Here is a 16,743-nt window from a genome sequence, read left to right on the forward strand (position 1 = left end):
CTGAATTCCATGCGTCATAAAAGTGATATAATTGTAAACAAGCTATTGGTTGTTAAAATGTTACTAGTCACTCGTGCTTGCTCCTGTGAGTTTATTAAGAGTCCTTTATTACCCCCAGTGGATATATGTATGTCTTGGTTTAATTTTTGTCTGAGGTATACTTTGTCAAAATGGGAATGTCTTAACACACAAAAAAATCTGTGATCTTTTGGTACACAAGGTTATTTACTCTGATGGAAAGAGATTGCATAGCATACACATTTATTTTGTTGTTCACTTTGTATTTTAATCTGGATATCTTTTCAGCAGCAGCAGAATATTTTAGCATTTCAAAATCACAACTTGATAATAAAGAGGGAATTAATGAGCAGCTCCAATGCATTTGACCAGAGTCCGGTCTTCAATGCAGGAAGGACAGACGGATCATTCACAAACAGATCGTCCTGCACACTCTCATTTTACTGAACATGCTATTGTAGTTTATCGTGCCTCTTTTTTGTGTACTCTGAGCACTTGTACCAGTAAAAAAAGACAAGTCCAGCTTGCTTCAGCACATCTTGGTCAAGCCAAATCTCCATTCTGGACCTTTCTGTTGATCATACAGGTCTCTTCATCTGGCTGGCTGTAGATCATCTTTGGAAAAAGATACAGCCCCGACTGTGTGTCATACAATTTACTGTTTTATAAGAAAACACTTTACTGTTTTATAAGAAATATTATATTTAACTCAAAATAACGATAACATTGAGTAGGCCTTCGTAGTTTTACAGTTTGTGTACCAGTTGAAGCTATTTCAAATATTTTCTTGTTTCAACATCTTTTTTGAGATAGTTTGGAATAGTTTAATGTGCCCATCTGATATCTGTTGCTTTAGCTTATGAAAAATTACAAGATATTATAGGACATTATATAACTCATCTACAACTGGAGGAGAGTGGAGCGTGATGATGGTAATGAGTTTACATGTGTCTGTTAACATATATAATATGTGATTGAAATCATACACAATTTGCGACTCATTAGTCCTCTGCTTTTTCAGTCCACCCTCCTCTCCTCCTCCCTGCACTTCATAGGGATGAAGTGAGATGCTACATGCTCCCTCCTGGTCTTCTTCCCTCGCATCGGCTTTCCCTTCTGCGACAGGGCTATGAACATTTCCTTGCCATTTTTAGTCCACCTTGCAGAGGAGTAAGCGTTGAAGTAGTTTTCTAGGAAAACCTCCTTGAAGTTGCAGTTTTCATTGTAGATCCTCTGTAAAAGATGAGACAAACATTACAGCATGAATAGAATCTGGATTTGTTATTGTTGGCGGGCCTTGATCTCGATTATTTCAAATGGATGTTTTGCAATAATAGTTCTATTCATGCTTGACTGTGAATCATCTGGAAACATCATTTGACTTTTACTGAGGAAAAATATTACCTTGCCTTGCAGCTGACCAGCCTTGTTCATAGAGATATAATACTGGCTCTTCACACCTTTGATAGCCAGTACTCCCCCCTCAGACACTGTCCTGATCTCCAGGATACCTGCAAGACATTCACACAGTTAGACAAAATGAGACATATTACAGGAGAGATAAGACACTATCGACATCCAGCTCCATGCTGTTCTTAACATTCATCTTCATTAACAAACTGGATGGAAGTTCCTGTGGTTAATCAGTCTGTGGTCTCTCTGGCTTTATTCAAGCCTTGTTAACTGGCCTGGGTGGCCATTATACAAACCACAACCTATGCCTAGCACATATGGGAGACAGATTAGGCCTCTCTCTCCTGGGATTGAGAAAACTACCCCCTTGAATGAGCTTTGCACGCTACGTTTAAGGCCTGCTCTTCAAATCTGTGGGAGAGTAAAAACACTTGTGCTTAACTATATTGGTTTGTGATTTATTTTGTTATGCAACTTCTGGTAAGCATGGGATGTTTGACTAGATTTCTGAAAAGTTTACCTGGAGGCATTATTTTTAATTAATAATTAAAACATTCTGTTTAAGCAAATAGTTATAGTCTTAATACTTGATGCTTTTTTGGGGGAAAGGAAGTACCATTTTGTAAAATAAAAATGTATGAATTTATTTTAAGCAAAAGAAGTTCATTATTTATATTAACAAATATTACTGTTGTCTCATAGGAAAACCTATTATAAGCAGTGTACTTAGTTATTGTGGTTGGAGTTGATGTTACAATTACATATTCCAAATTGTAACAGGAAAAACTAAGATTAACAGAAAAAAGTGAATTTCCAAAGTTACAACAAGGTCCAGATCATAGATTTTTCAATAACCTGTAGTTAATGTTTACATATTGCAGAAATGCTTAAATGTGACAGGCAGAGAAAAAAGGGAAGAACTCTATTAAAGCTTTTCTGAGTGACATTAAGCATGCTGCATTTTAGTGTTTCGTAGATCACGAACAGATGGCACTGTCCCAATCTTTGGAATGTTGTTCGTGCTCTGCTTTCACTTAATATTTTTGACTTTAAATTACTGCCCTTTGACTGTGCGTTCATATTTATTTAACCCTGCTTTTCTATTCCCCTGTTTGATTCTAATTGTCATGAGTTAAAGTGAGGTCCAAATTAACCCTGCTAGAGCTAAATCTTCGTTTGTAAACCCATTATACTTTTAAAGTCAGAATGAAAAACATTAATTTTCTAATATTGTTTTTCCTAACATAGATTTCACTAATCAAAGTGCTTTGTGTGCTTTAAAGTTGTTAAGAAGCATGACATTTCTATTCCTATAATATTACATGTAACAGCTATCATTGTTTGGTCTTCTATGAAAAGATGGAACACATTTCCACTCACATGCACACACACTCACACACATATTGTTAACATTTTGGCTCTGACGCAGATAGGCTATCCTCAGCTTGAACGGATTTGTCATCATTTGCTGGTCCAGCCTCTGGCTTAGTAAACTTACTTGTGGGTAATCCATAATTTTACTTTGTCTGAACAGAGTTTGAATACATTTTTTACATTCACTCGTAAGGACGTCTTCAATCACTAATCCTTATCTGCACTGAAACTACAATAGATTCTGGCTATGACTGCACCTGACACCAGGTCTATAATGTCACAATGTGACTAACTTAGTAGACAACTTGGCTAAAACATACTATTTCTCTGCTGTCTTTGAATTTCCTGTTTTCCAGTTGTCATGCTGTGGTTTAGAAGTTGTTGATTGCTTGCTTAGTAGTTGTTTTGCCGCTCTTTGCTGTGGCTTAACGCAACTTTTTATTGATATTATTATCCCATTATTATTAAACTTAAGCCATGCCATGGCCTTTCACTTGGACACAAATCTACATGTGTTAGAAATTACCATTTACTATTTTGTTTGTATCTGTTTATATGTAACATGTGTTTGTTTGGTTTTGAGGATTTGTTTACACATTCAAAACAAAATTGTCCCAGAGACTGTGACAATACCTCTGATCAGAATGCAGATATTCTTTTTTTCTCTTTTGGTTATCTATCTATTGCACGTACAAAAGCTTCAAAGAAATAACAAAATCCACATAGCAGACATTTAGATTTTTGATACTAACAACCCTTTGAAACATAATAAAGTTGGAAAACAGTTGTGCACTGCAAGAGATGAGTTCATTGGAAGTAAGCCTATATTTTTTGTGGAGGCACACAGAATGTAGAGGGCAAAAATAATGCAGCTCCAAGTTTCTCATTTTGGTTTCTTCCTTTGTGCTTTCTCTTTCTGTAGAAAAAAAGCATTCCATTCTATCAGCTTTTCAGGACTTGTTGTTCACTGCAGCCAGAAAGTTTGACTCACTGATTTACACGAATGTGTCTGTACCACACTGTACTCTTCAAAGGCTTAATGGTTAAATTTCTGTGTGCTTTTAGCGTGCGATTGTCAGCCACAAAAGGGTGTATCAATTTTTCTGTCTTTCATTGCCAGTTGTTGCACAAGCATCTTTTCCATCCACTTTGAGGCATTTCCCTGTCAAGCCAACATTCCAGACGCAGCCACACTGTCAGATAGGAGGAAATGATAACTACTTAAAACATCCTCACCGTGACAGAGATTTCCAGTGGTAAACGTTGGCTATGAAGCAACAATTTTTACAATTTAGTCTCTTGAAATGCTCAGTCGTGAACTGGCATGCCTTATTTGACAGCTTTTGCATTCAGCTGCATGGAACAGTATTTGTGGACTGTCCATTTCTATTATTCACTTCAATTCTTTGTCCCAAGCTCTCTCATTCTGACACTGCAAGTTTTTTTGGGGGAGTAAATCAGGCCGAACAAATGTCTGTCTTTGGCAGTGTGAGTCCGAGGTCACAGGGGCCTAGCTCATCAGGCTCCAAGACCCTTCAGTTTACTTCATTACAGCCTGTGTTTAGATGGTGTTATGGTTTAACAAGCCAAAGCTCCCACCTGCTTCATTTTAACTCTGTCACTTTGGCAGCTCTATAGAGTCACATGACCCATTAACACTGTGGAGAATTGTACAATAACACATCCCACGTGCTTCTGTCACCTTGACAGGCCAAAGGTTTTTTACTGACTCACTGGAAATATCTCACAACTAAACTCTGCATTGCAGAATTATAGCATTTCTACTTCACACCTACATCAAGTTACCTTCATACAGAGGGACTCATAGTGAACCACTGTTATTATAATTAGACAAAAAGAGTTATCCTTACTGTGGCAGTTGGTGGGATCTTGAGTCCCGTTGATGTTGCCGAAATCATCAATTGTTAGGAACCACTGTGTGCGGCTGAACAGCTGTCTGATGCGCACATCTCCTCCCTCCATGTAGTCGTAGTTTCTGGTGTGGCGCTCGTGTTTGGAGCAGTTCATGATGGCGGCAAGTTGCTCTGGAGTGCAGTCACTGTAGACCACACACACACTGCCGAACAAGAAGATTGCATGCAGGTACAGTCCCGAGAACAGATTTTGAAGGTTCCATGTCAGCATCCATTTGTGCATTATAATACAATGCAGTGGGGATCAATGAACACCATACTTAAATGTGAGATAGAGATCTGTGCGCTATCCCTCAGCACAGCGACCCCCTCATCCCTGACTTGAGGAGTCCACAAACACTTGTGTTGTGACCTCTGCGTCCCTGTTCCTGCAGCAGGGATTCCTGGTGGGATATTGAGGCGGTGGTGTGGAGGAGAATTTGTGAAGGTGGTTGGTGATGGCTGAAGCTGGAGAGTGGTTTGAAGAAGAAGACAGGTGATGGTGTTATAAGATGATGTCTCTCTTTAGTCCTCAGTGATGGTCTGCGTTAACTGCTCCATCCTCTTGAGAACATAGTCCGATAAGGGACGTCATAATTCACGTCACGAAATGTAACACAGGATGTCACTATAAAAAAAACAAAAGAAGAGCGGTTTAATTCTAGCTAATGCAGCATGTAAAAATAGGGTCACATGTACACTTAGAAGTTGAAAGATTTTTTTTAAACAATTTTAAAAACAAACATGAAATGATTACCAGAAGTCACCTAGTTCTACAGTTGATCAATCCTAAATTTCGAACACCTTTCAAAGAGCTGCTGGTTTACTGTGCTCAAACAAATATGTTTTGTACATTTACTAGCAGTAAATCTAAATGTCTGTGGTGTACTTTGGCAGGTACATGAATCCTTGTCATTGACCACAATAGTGCATCAATGTTGTTGGATTGCTTCACAAGTCTATGCTCTGTAATCTTCTCTTCATCAACATACATACTTGCAAACAACTGCTGCTTTTCTTGTACAAAACAAACAAAAAACAAACAGAAAAACCCATAGCTTAATGACTTACATGTGCTCTGAGTGATGACAGGAGTTGTCAGATGTGTGTTCCCTTTCAGAGAGAGTAAAAATTTGAAGACTCTGTAGTTCTAAAGCTGTAGTCTCAGTTGTAAACCTAGCCCAGTAATGCAGTAAAGCTTCTGTCAATTCCCATGGATGTCTCCCTGATACTGGCAGGCTGACTCTGTGCATCTTCCACTGTCGCTGTGCACTCTGCTTAGATAAATGCCTCCTGCTGACCTCACTTGAGAGCAATTAGATCCCAACCAGTCAGCTGTCCCTGGCTGAGATGCAATGGAGAAACACCCTCTGCCTGCCTCTCGCTGTCACTCACCCACTGGACATAAGAGGGAGCTATAAACTGTTAGAATTGCAGGCTCTCCTTGGTATGCACTCTTAAATACTTTAAGAACATTTGCATACTCACTCACCCCTGCAAAAACGTGCTACAACCTCTTTGTCTTTTCCAAGAAACATCTTGCAGTAAAATTGGTGTGTACTATGATTGTTACGGACCTTATAATGACTCACATTGAGCTTTGGTTAAGATATTTGATTTGATGACAAAGCTGTGAAGAATATCCTCCCTATCATTTCAAATGTCACAATTAATTAGTGTTTTTACTTAGCTGCGCTGAATCATTGGTAAGGATTTATTGACTTGAGTTAAAAAAAAAAAACTTCAAAGAAGCCCTTTAGCTCTCATTCTTATTGAGTGTAATAGTGGGAAGCAATAAGTTATGGTTGGCAGGTATCCATCCAAAGGGGGAAAACAGAAGAAGTAACAGCTCAGAAGTAGTCATCACTGTGTCAGGGGTCATGCACTCTTTCACTTTTCGTGTTTGTATTTAAAGTCACAATTTATTGCCTTACATACCTAGCCTTTCCTTGGACTCACTACTTCAAAAGTTTATATGGTCCCTAATGACTCGTCCCCTGTGGAGGTCAGGGCTGCAGGCCCGAGAGAGAGGGACTTCTGGCCGCAGCAGGTCTCCTTCTCATCTCTAAACTGGGGGTCGTAAAGACCTGATCTATTAGGTGTCACTCTGGCCTATTCATCTGTCCCTTCTATCACCCCACAGACCATTCACACTCCGGTCTTTTAGGTATAGGCCAAGGAAACTTTAGGCAGCCACCAAAACTAAAAATACCAGTTAACTAGACAGAATGACAAATGCAAAATATCTGGATTGGAAGTTTAAAAAAAAAAAATAATAATTTCAATTAGGGCTGCAACCAACTAACTTATCTTCATATCCAATCAGTCAATTGTTTTCTTGATTAATTGATGAGTTGTTTGGTCTATAAAATGTCAGAAAATTGTGAAAAAATATCGATCAGGATTTTCCAAAGCAAGAGAAAATGTCATCAAAGGTCTTGTGTTGTCCACAATTCATATATATAGTTTGTTGTCATAGAGGAGTAAAGAAACCAATAAATAATCACATTTAACAAGCTGGAATCAGATTTTTTTTTGCTGTTTTTCCTGATTGATTGAAAGTTTATTTATGGATTTCCAAAATACAAACCTGATTCCAAAAAGTTGAGAAGTTCTGTAAAACATAAATAGAAACAGAGATCATCAAAATCAGAGTGATTGTATATATTTCCAAAAACACATTTTACATAATTACCTGACATGTTCTTTGTTTGACTCTTAAATACATTTTCTTGACAGATCGATGATCCCTAAAATACCATTTTTTCATGGTGGAGGAGTTTTTGTGATCTCAAAAGCTGTATTTTCAGGGGCAGGTAGCAACCAGTAGGGTCACCTGACTCATTGGTGCAAGGAAGGAGTCTGACAAGACCTTCATGAATTGGCCTCAACAGATATGAGTGACCTCGCCTGGAATCAGGAAGCTGGGGCCCCCTCTTGTAGACAGGCCTGGAAGAGAATCTTGCAGACGAGGCCTTAGTGACTGGGCCTGGTCATGCTCAAAACAATGCAGGATCTCCATGTCGGCTCACTTCCTGCAAGGATCTGTGTTGGGTTGTAGTGTCTTGACGGTTTGGCAACAGGTGGGACCCTTGGAGGACTGACCCTTGGCTTTGAAATGTCACTTCCTTGGTATGCAGGAGATTGAGCAGCTAACTAGATTTAGCTGGCCTCACCTTATCGCACAAATCTAGCTGAGGAACCAAACCTGGATAAGGGACTATTTTCTGTTCTTTTCCAGGGATGACTAAGGTTAGTGGTAGAATGGGGATTTGGGGATACACATAGTCCCGCAGCTATGCACTAAACAGCAACTTGGAGTATTCAGTCTTCTTGGGATCTCTAGGTGATGTCCTGGAGAGGGCACTGACTGACACACACTCTGTTGGCACCCCCTGACTCTTCAGGCAATGCCTTGCCCATAGCATGCAACAATCGGCAACCTCCCGATCTGAAAAAGTAAAGCCAATGCAGAAGTGCTTAAAACCTGTATTCTTTCGAATGCCCAGCAAGTGGCAACTCTACTGGTTGCACAAATAAGTAAGATTGTATGAAAATCTATGAGAAAATGACCCTACATCTCACTTGATTCAAAACCTCAGTAAACATTTTTACAAATGATTTTATGGTCATGTTCATGTTCAAAGACTTCCTTGACAGGTCACTACCATGGTGCACTGTGTGTTTTCAGCTAATGAAAGTCAACTATAACGTTTTGGTTGGTTAAAAATGTCTTGATCAGTGTTTGGTTGGAGTAAAGGTCACACCAATTAGTCGGCTGTTCGATTTAGATAATAGATGTTCAAAAAGTGATCCCAAAGAGTGAGGCCAAATGTCTAGTTAGGCTGCTTGGAGATGTGTATCAACTCTGTTGCCATTATTCAAAATCATATCATGTTAAAATGTGAAAGAATAAATGTAGGTAGGTGAAAGGTCCAGCAACATGCAGCTGGAACACCTCTTGGGGTAGTTGATTGCAGCAGTTAAATGTACTTCTTAGAGTCTTTACGAGAGCCTTGGGTTAAGGGCGACATCATTGACCTTACATGATGAGGAAAGGTGAGACAAGGAAGCTGTAAACTTGTCTTCAAATTCTATTACACATAGTGGGTTTTTGTGCTCTCACTTTGTTCTTAAAATATGTTTATGCTTGTCCAAGTGACCTTTGCTGTGACTGACAGATCTTTTTTTTTTATCCTCTGAACGAATCAATTACCTTTATTACAGAAACTGTTTTTCCCAAGCATTCATTGCTAAAGTAGTCCTGTTTTGCTTGTCAATTTTATCTTACTTTTGTATGCTGTCCAACCCATTAGTGTTTTTGCCTTTGGAGCTCTGAGACTGTAATATAATACGCCTGAGGGCCAAATAACTTCTCGTCTCATCTATATTGGTTTTTAAATCACTCCTCAAACTACATCTGGATACACTTTTGTCTTTTGTTTCTTGCTTTTTTTGGTTTATTTGCCACTTTTCTTTTTTTTCTTTCTTTTTTTATGATAACAATTGACAGCTATTATAGGTAGTAGTAGTCATATTAGTGATGGTAATACAATGCCTAGCATGCCTTGAAACCAAGACTTCGAACTCTGTATGTGTGACCTCAATTGACACATCATGTTAAGTGTATATGCTGTTATCAGAACTTATTTGTACGTGTGTGTGTGTGTGTGTGTGTGTGTGTGTGTGTGTGTGTGTGTGTGTGTGTCTGTGTATGTGTCTGTGTGTCTATGTGAATCTGTATGTGTGTGTGCAGGTAGTTTGGTTTTACAGCCTGAACAGCCACCTGCTGCCCTTTAAGGATCAAAGACCCCGTCCTATTTAGAGTTTACAGTAGCATAGGGAGTACAGTGGCCGTGAGGCAGGCACACTAGACATGCGTGAGTGAGCCTCTTTAAATTTCAGTGACTGTATGCCTTCACTTCCATGAGTCCGCCCTACTACTTTGTTTATCTCTCTGCTTCTCTCTTTTTCTGTCTGAGATATTTGTTGTTTTGTCAAGTGGAGTCTTCAAAATCTTACAACTCCTTTAATTGATTCCCATTTTTGTAGAATGTTGCTGAAGCCAGTAAAGAGTCTGTGAGGGTTTAGATGATTGCAGCGTAACACGCAAACAATCAAGTTCACAATGAACTCAAATCCCGTTCCAGCTCCAAATTCAGACTGGCCTCCAGCTCCAGTCTCACAGCTTCGCTGTGTGTATGCCTGCTTCATCTAGAATAAACTCACAGTGACATTATCATCAGACGGTTTCTTTGCTGCTTTTTGTAAAATTGAAGTATCTATTAGGTGTAAGTCTTACTTTTCCTGCACCATTTTACAAGTTATTAAAGAGATGATTAATGAAAAACATATTTAGGTAGCTGTGAATTGTTTAGCTTTTAGTATAGTGTTGTATTGCTTTTTAAAGTTACCTAGTTCAGACATGATAAGTCAGCAGCACGTACATACACCAGAATTTGGGGATTTATTTGCCATTTTTTGAACAAAATACTTTTTGTAGGACTTAGCTTTCTGGGAACCTGTTTTAATAAAACTGTTGTCATGCAATCACACATCACTTCATTGTCTGTAGGATGACTAGCTGTGCAGTTGTTTGACAAGTTGTTTCCAATCCCTCTTATGCAGGACACGAATATTACTTTGTGATTCATCACTGGGTTGTATCTCAAGAACCTCTTGGAGTGGTAGCACATGAAGCTCCAGAATTTATGATAGTTTCCACTATTACTCTAGAGACATCTGCCTACACACAGTGTCTACTCTCAACACTCTAAAAGCATTCCTGGAGAGAGAAGAGCCTCTGTGTCTATGTGCCTCTATGCGTGTGTGTGTGTGTGTGTGTGTGTGTGTGTGTGTGTGTATGTGTTTGTGTCTATGTGAGTGTGCTCTTTACCCTGTCTTGTCGTGATATGACTGCATTTATGCTGGGAGAATGGCTTATGTCTAAGGTCAGTCTATTCTTAGCACTGTTTTAGACTGTTTGGGTTTAGCTTTTGCTTTCTAAATTCCATGATAATTGGGGATCTCAAGGGATGGAGCCTCACAACATTATCTCCAACTATAAATAACTAGCTTACAAACACACAACACACTTGTACACACTGTGCTCACACACACAGACACACACATACTCACAATCACACAAGAATTTGTTTGTTTTTTGCAAAATTGCAGCAAACAGTTCAAGAAGTGATGTACTTTCATTTTACGGAAAACAAATGTGAAAGAAAATATGGATTACTGTGCTTCTTTGGCTAATATCATGTCTCTCCTGAGCCAATATCATCTTCTCTCAACCATATAGCCTACGAACTTGATTAAACGTGAGATTTTGATGTTTAAAATAGCTTGATGTCACTGAATAAGAGATGCTGTACCTCACTATGTGATTCTTTTTCCTCTCTCAAATTGTTTTATAAATGTGTTCAAAAAAGCATTTTTGCAAGCTTAATATTGTCTCACTAAAACAAACAAGTGTTTAGGCTGTATTCACCATTTAAGGTAGTGTACAAAGAAGAACAGTGACGTTTTATCTGTGACAGCACTCTCTTAACACAACACGCGTATACATACACAATGTCATACACACATCCACACACTTCCACTTAACCCGGCTCTTTAAAGCTTCCTGGGTCCTGTTGACACACTGAGTGTTAGTGCAGTAAAAGGTGACGCATGGTCACAGCTCAGGTTGTCAATGTTGCCTCTGCCTGCTCTGAGGCGTGAGGCGGAGGCCGATTTCGTCTCCTTCAGGGATTTCTTTGATTTTGAATGAAATACATTAAGTCAAATCTGATGGTAAAATCACACTGACAGCATTGACAGCAAGTAAATATGTATAAATATTGATGAAGTATTAGAAGTGAGTATCAGAAGTACATTTCAGAAGTGTTCTGTACAACTTGCATTGATTTGTTGGTAGTCAGTCTTCATGATGCTGTAGGCAGTCACAGTGCATTAGGGCCGGTGTAATCGGCCTTGTTAGAGAATGTGAACCGGGTTTGTGCTCCCCTGTCGGGGGAATACTCTGATCCCATCTAATGCAGGAACAGCTGTTTGGGATCACAGTCTTAACTGCTCACCATATCTGTTCATGTATCAGAAAAAGCAGAGCCTTGCTTATAAAGACATGCTCTGCCTTTGTGGGTTTAAAGAAGGAGGTTCTAAAATAAGCACTTTGAGTTTCTGAGTCAGAACTGTGGACAGTTTATAATGAAACCTCTAATTCAGTTCGTATTTAGAATTGGAAGCATCGAGGCATGAAGAAAAGATACCAGCTGTTTTCTAGGGGTATAAATGAGTCATCTTGTATGTTTTAGTAGCTGTTTATCACCTTATTTGTGTTTTACAAGGACAAAAACCTTGCTGTTATACCCCTCATGCATTGTCAAATTATCGTCCTATATATATACCTAGGTGTTTTTCTGGGGCAGGTTTATGAATAAATGCCAAATAGAGTATATGTACATATCAGTTGTGTTTTGGTATTTCAGCAGAGACCATATTGTGTAAAACAGAGGACACAGTTTTAAGCCTTGGCTGTCAAAGCTTTTATTTAAAAAAGAAATAGATATTGAATAATCCCCTTAGGAAAATGGAATTAAAACATTTACAATATATTTCCAAAGTTTATTATATCTCAATAACGTTGTACCATAACCTGAAAACATCTGGCATTTTCTCTGTTATTATTTATTTATATTATTATTTATTTCCATTAGTTGTATGTGTATTCAGGATTGGAGAAACATGGATTTTACTAGCTCTGCTAGGTTGAGTACTTGTATGTCTTTCCAGATGTGGCAGCAATGTCAGAAGAATAAACTTTTGTGCCTTACAACCTCTTGTGTGTAAAGATCTATTGCACTAATCCTCCATTTATAATTGAAGTGTGTCACTTTCTAACCAAGTCCCTTTTAAGTTGGTGTGCCCGAAGTTGCAAATGCACCACTTTAAATGTTTAAAAGGTAGAGGGAGACACCACATTTGTAGTTTGTACTAGAGATGCACCCATCTGATTATTTGAGTCTGAATATTGATTCCAATAGCTGAACAGTATCGGCTGATACTCAATACTGATCCATATAAAAGTGTTTGAATAATAAGCCTCGATGCCTCGCTGTGTAAAAGTGACTCGGATACATTTTTAATGTGTAAACATCAGGCCTAAACATTGCTTTCCAAACTTTGTTGAACAAAATGTAACAATATATGTTCTGCCATACATTTTACCTTTCTTATTTTCACCACAGGGGGTACCTTTGGAAAATGAGCACATTTATATAAAATACAATAGTCCAATCTTTCAATAAATATGATCGGTGTTGGGAAAGTGCCTTTTAAAAAATGGGTGGTAAAAGGTTTTTTTTTCTGATTCTCATTTGTTTTTTATTCTGTGTTTTGGTGACTTTTTCCAGCTTATTGGTAGGTTAAACTTCCACAAGAAGCACCACTTTCTGAACAGTCATGTCTTAATCTGAGGCCTGTAACATTCACGGTACAGTTGTCACTGAAATAAATTGTTTATTGGAAAATTCTACTGAGAAAACCATACAAAATTGTAAAATGCTAAATGGCAGCTTTCGTGCCAGCTTTAAGGATTATGCCGAGGAACATGGAGTTCTGCTGTCTTTGTCCTTCTCGACACCTCTCTCCTGTTTTATTTACTGCCTTGGTTTGCCCCCTTGCTTTTAAATCTTTGTATTATCTTAATTATAGTTTCACAGTGTAACAGTGACTGACTGACAGTCTATTTTATTATATTTTAGCATTTTAACTAAAACTTTTGATACTCTGAATCAGTTTTATTGTCCAAATTCAGTGAATTTGCCTTGGTGTTTTGGTGAAAAAGAAAGTTAAACATAAATCAATAAGTTGCATACAATTAAGGCTAGTTCTAAATATATCCTCTATTTTTATTTATTTATATGTGGAGAGTTTTGTAGACTTATTTTTTGTGAAATAATATCATTGCTTGACGATAGATTGAGTATCAGAATTGACCTATCCAAATAAATTGTGATCATAATCACTTCCAGCAGCCATGTGTTCTCCAGGAGAGCAGTATTTAAAGAATTATCCCAAATTAATATGTCAGATAACACTCTGTACTCTGGGAGATTGCTGTCACGACCGTTTTCAGAACCACAGTTGCTTTCCTCTTTGACACAAAATACTTCCAGATGAGTGTCTCATTATTTCTCTGAGTCTTTAAATTACTCTCTCTGTCCTGTTTTTCACTTTACTGTTTTTCTCTTGCCATTTCCTCTCGGTTACATTAGCTGTGTCTGTCTCTGTGTTTCCCTTGCCATAAAGCTGGACTGCGGGTTGTTTTTACGATAATAATATGTTAAAAACCTCACACAACATGCTTTTAAAAACAGACTAACAAATAGCGTGCTTATAAAATGCCATGGCTCATCTAAGTACAGCACATTTTAGTCTTATCATAAAAAGTGTGTGTGTGGAGGGATTTCACACAGCGGGGCGCAGTGATAATAACATTTGTGAGGTTCAAACACAAAGTGTATTAACGTCATGAGAAGAGCCATATGTGGGGCTCCATGTGCTAAATGGGGCACTTAATGAACTTGGCGTGAATTTGGCATTGGAGGGGGGTGTAAAAGGAGGGCTGGGGTGCACATTGCCTGCATCCATGTTTATTTCAGTTTCTAATAGAAACTGCAGTGGATGCTAATATCTCCTAGAATATTGAAGGTGAACCCATGGAACAAGCTTCATTTTAAGAAAGACTGATATTATTGAATGAGAGACTGCATTGACTAGCAGGCGCAAGAGGAAGAGAAGCTACTGTGACGTCATGACTTCGGTTCTTTATCGTGAGTGGATTGTGTTTCTGTAGTGAGAGTGACAAGTCTTCTCCAGTAAATCCAACTCAATATTGGCAAAAATCCAATATTAAAAGCCTACGAAGAAGATCGGAATTTGGACCAAATAGATCGGAACAAACATCAAAGTGTCTGTCCACATTCACTGTTTCTTACCAAAACACATTGCAAAACCCACATTATTTATGCCTATGTTTACTTGCTAAGAGTCTTCTTCTTTTCGGCCTTTGGCTCAGTGCTGAGTTTCTCAGAACATTACAGCCACCTGTAGATCAGTGGGATAAAAACGAAAGCCATTGGCAGGCATGTATCACGGCACCCGCAATCTCCACAGGGTTCTTTAAAGTTTGTCCTCAGAATTGTGCCAGAGGAAAGTCCCTGTAGCCCCCTAAATTCTTTGTACGCTGGCCACTGAACACCATGTCAGGCTGAGCCAGGCGCTAATTCAACTTTTACCCAGTCATCAGCTTCAGCCTTAGCTGTGTTTAGGCTCTGCTGTGGCTTTAGCTTCATGCTAAGATTTACATGCTATGGCCACATTCAATAGCTGCAATTAGTGACAGGGTTGCCCATCTTTTGTGACGTTGTGCTAACCCCTCAGTGCAGCACAGGTTGACTTTTTATTACGTGATTGGCTGTTGCATTGTACTGCAACATGACATCAAGTTTAGTCTAACTGTCTTCTCAATAGAAAACAGGTTGGTTTTTGGAATTTGTATCTAATGATATGGCACCTGTGAGGCCACATTGACTGAACTACATTGACTGGCACTGCACATTAGTTTTATTTTGTTGTCAACTCTTTTTATCTCAATAGAATAAATGCCACACACTTTGGGAAAATAAATTATGGTTTGATTACTTCCCTCACACAGTGTATCGTGTTTACCTCTACACCAGTTTTACTGAACAAATTTATGTTATAATTAACTTCCAGAGTCTAGACAAGCACATAAAATACAAAATTGGAGCTCACTGCTTCACATCTCTTACTTTTCACTTGTGTATAGTCAGTATGTGATTGGCACTGCTTTTAGAATCCAAAAATAAAGTGTGCCCCGAAAGGAGATTCACTAAAAAAAAATGTAACAAAAAACCAAAGCCCAAAAATAAACAAAGAAAGTGAATGCTCTGTGAATCACTTGTATGGAACACTTGTGGTGTGGTTTGGAGTTGTTATAGACATACAGACAGCAGGAGAGGCCAGCGAGGGAGGCAGTGAGCCGAGACACCTCCAGTCGGTCACAAGGCACACACACACACTAATCAGCTGTCCTTCACTTTTGTGCAGAACGATGCAATGGTAATTATTGAAAAATCATAAGCAGGCAAAAAGGACTCATGATCGAAATTAATCTCCCTCAAGCGAAAGGCCAAATAAGATTCCTTCTGGGCCATAGCTCGTTTTGGATCCATCTGAAGTCCTCCTTAATCTTCTCATAGCTACTGGCTTTAGTGGAGCCATAACCATAACACTGAGTCACTCAACTGTTCATTAGCTTCTGAGAGGAATGTCTGTGTCATGTGTTATGACAGAAGTTAACGAGTGCCAGTATTTTATGTTTTATTTTCATAACCCTCATTACAAAAGGCTGACAAGTTCATGGACTCTCGTGTGCACGCACGCACACACACACACACACACACACACACACACACACAATAAGTTTGAGAAATCCTTGTGTGAGCTGCAAGGATTTCTTAAAACATGGAGCAAGTTTATATCTATTGCTTTCAACACTGAACATAATCTCATTGGTATTTACATGTTTATTTACATGCACATTATTCATTTGTTTGTCTATGTGTTTGTGTGCACATGCCGAGGCTTGTCTATGTCCATCTGGTGTATCCATGTGGTTTTATTTTTGACAAGTAAAGTACCGCTGTCTGTGTCTTCTAGATAACAGTACCTTTCAATCTCTGTCGTGCCTCCCTCTCTGTCTCATTGTAAGGATGGATGTCTTTTTAATGGTGGAGGTGGGAGAAGCAGAGCAGAGCCCAAGAACAGGAGCTGATGTTGGAGGGAGAATAGACACATTACCCCTATGAATTCCTGATAGCAGCTAACTCGCCAGGAAGTTTCTCTGTCTGCCGCATGTAATTGGCCTTGAGCTCGCTAGGTGATTAGGTGATGATCTATTTTATGGCATCAACCTGGGTTTTTCCTCCAT

At 38.8% G+C, this 16,743-nt stretch overlaps 1 protein-coding gene across 1 annotated transcript; it reads right to left on the bottom strand.

The window, feature by feature from the left end:
• Positions 1 to 310: 310 nt before the first annotated feature.
• fgf7 (fibroblast growth factor 7) lies at positions 311 to 5,864 on the bottom strand. The gene is made up of 4 exons (XM_059359956.1): positions 5,790 to 5,864; positions 4,677 to 5,346; positions 1,423 to 1,529; positions 311 to 1,251 (listed from the first exon to the last, which is right to left on the bottom strand). Exons 2-4 carry the CDS (start codon positions 4,960 to 4,962, stop codon positions 1,036 to 1,038), a joined length of 609 nt encoding a protein of 202 aa, XP_059215939.1. The 5' UTR covers positions 4,963 to 5,346; positions 5,790 to 5,864; the 3' UTR covers positions 311 to 1,035.
• Between the last annotated feature and the right edge of the window lie 10,879 nt (positions 5,865 to 16,743).

Source organism: Centropristis striata, chromosome 2 (genome assembly GCF_030273125.1).
Source record: "Centropristis striata isolate RG_2023a ecotype Rhode Island chromosome 2, C.striata_1.0, whole genome shotgun sequence".
Taxonomy (NCBI): domain Eukaryota; kingdom Metazoa; phylum Chordata; class Actinopteri; order Perciformes; family Serranidae; genus Centropristis; species Centropristis striata.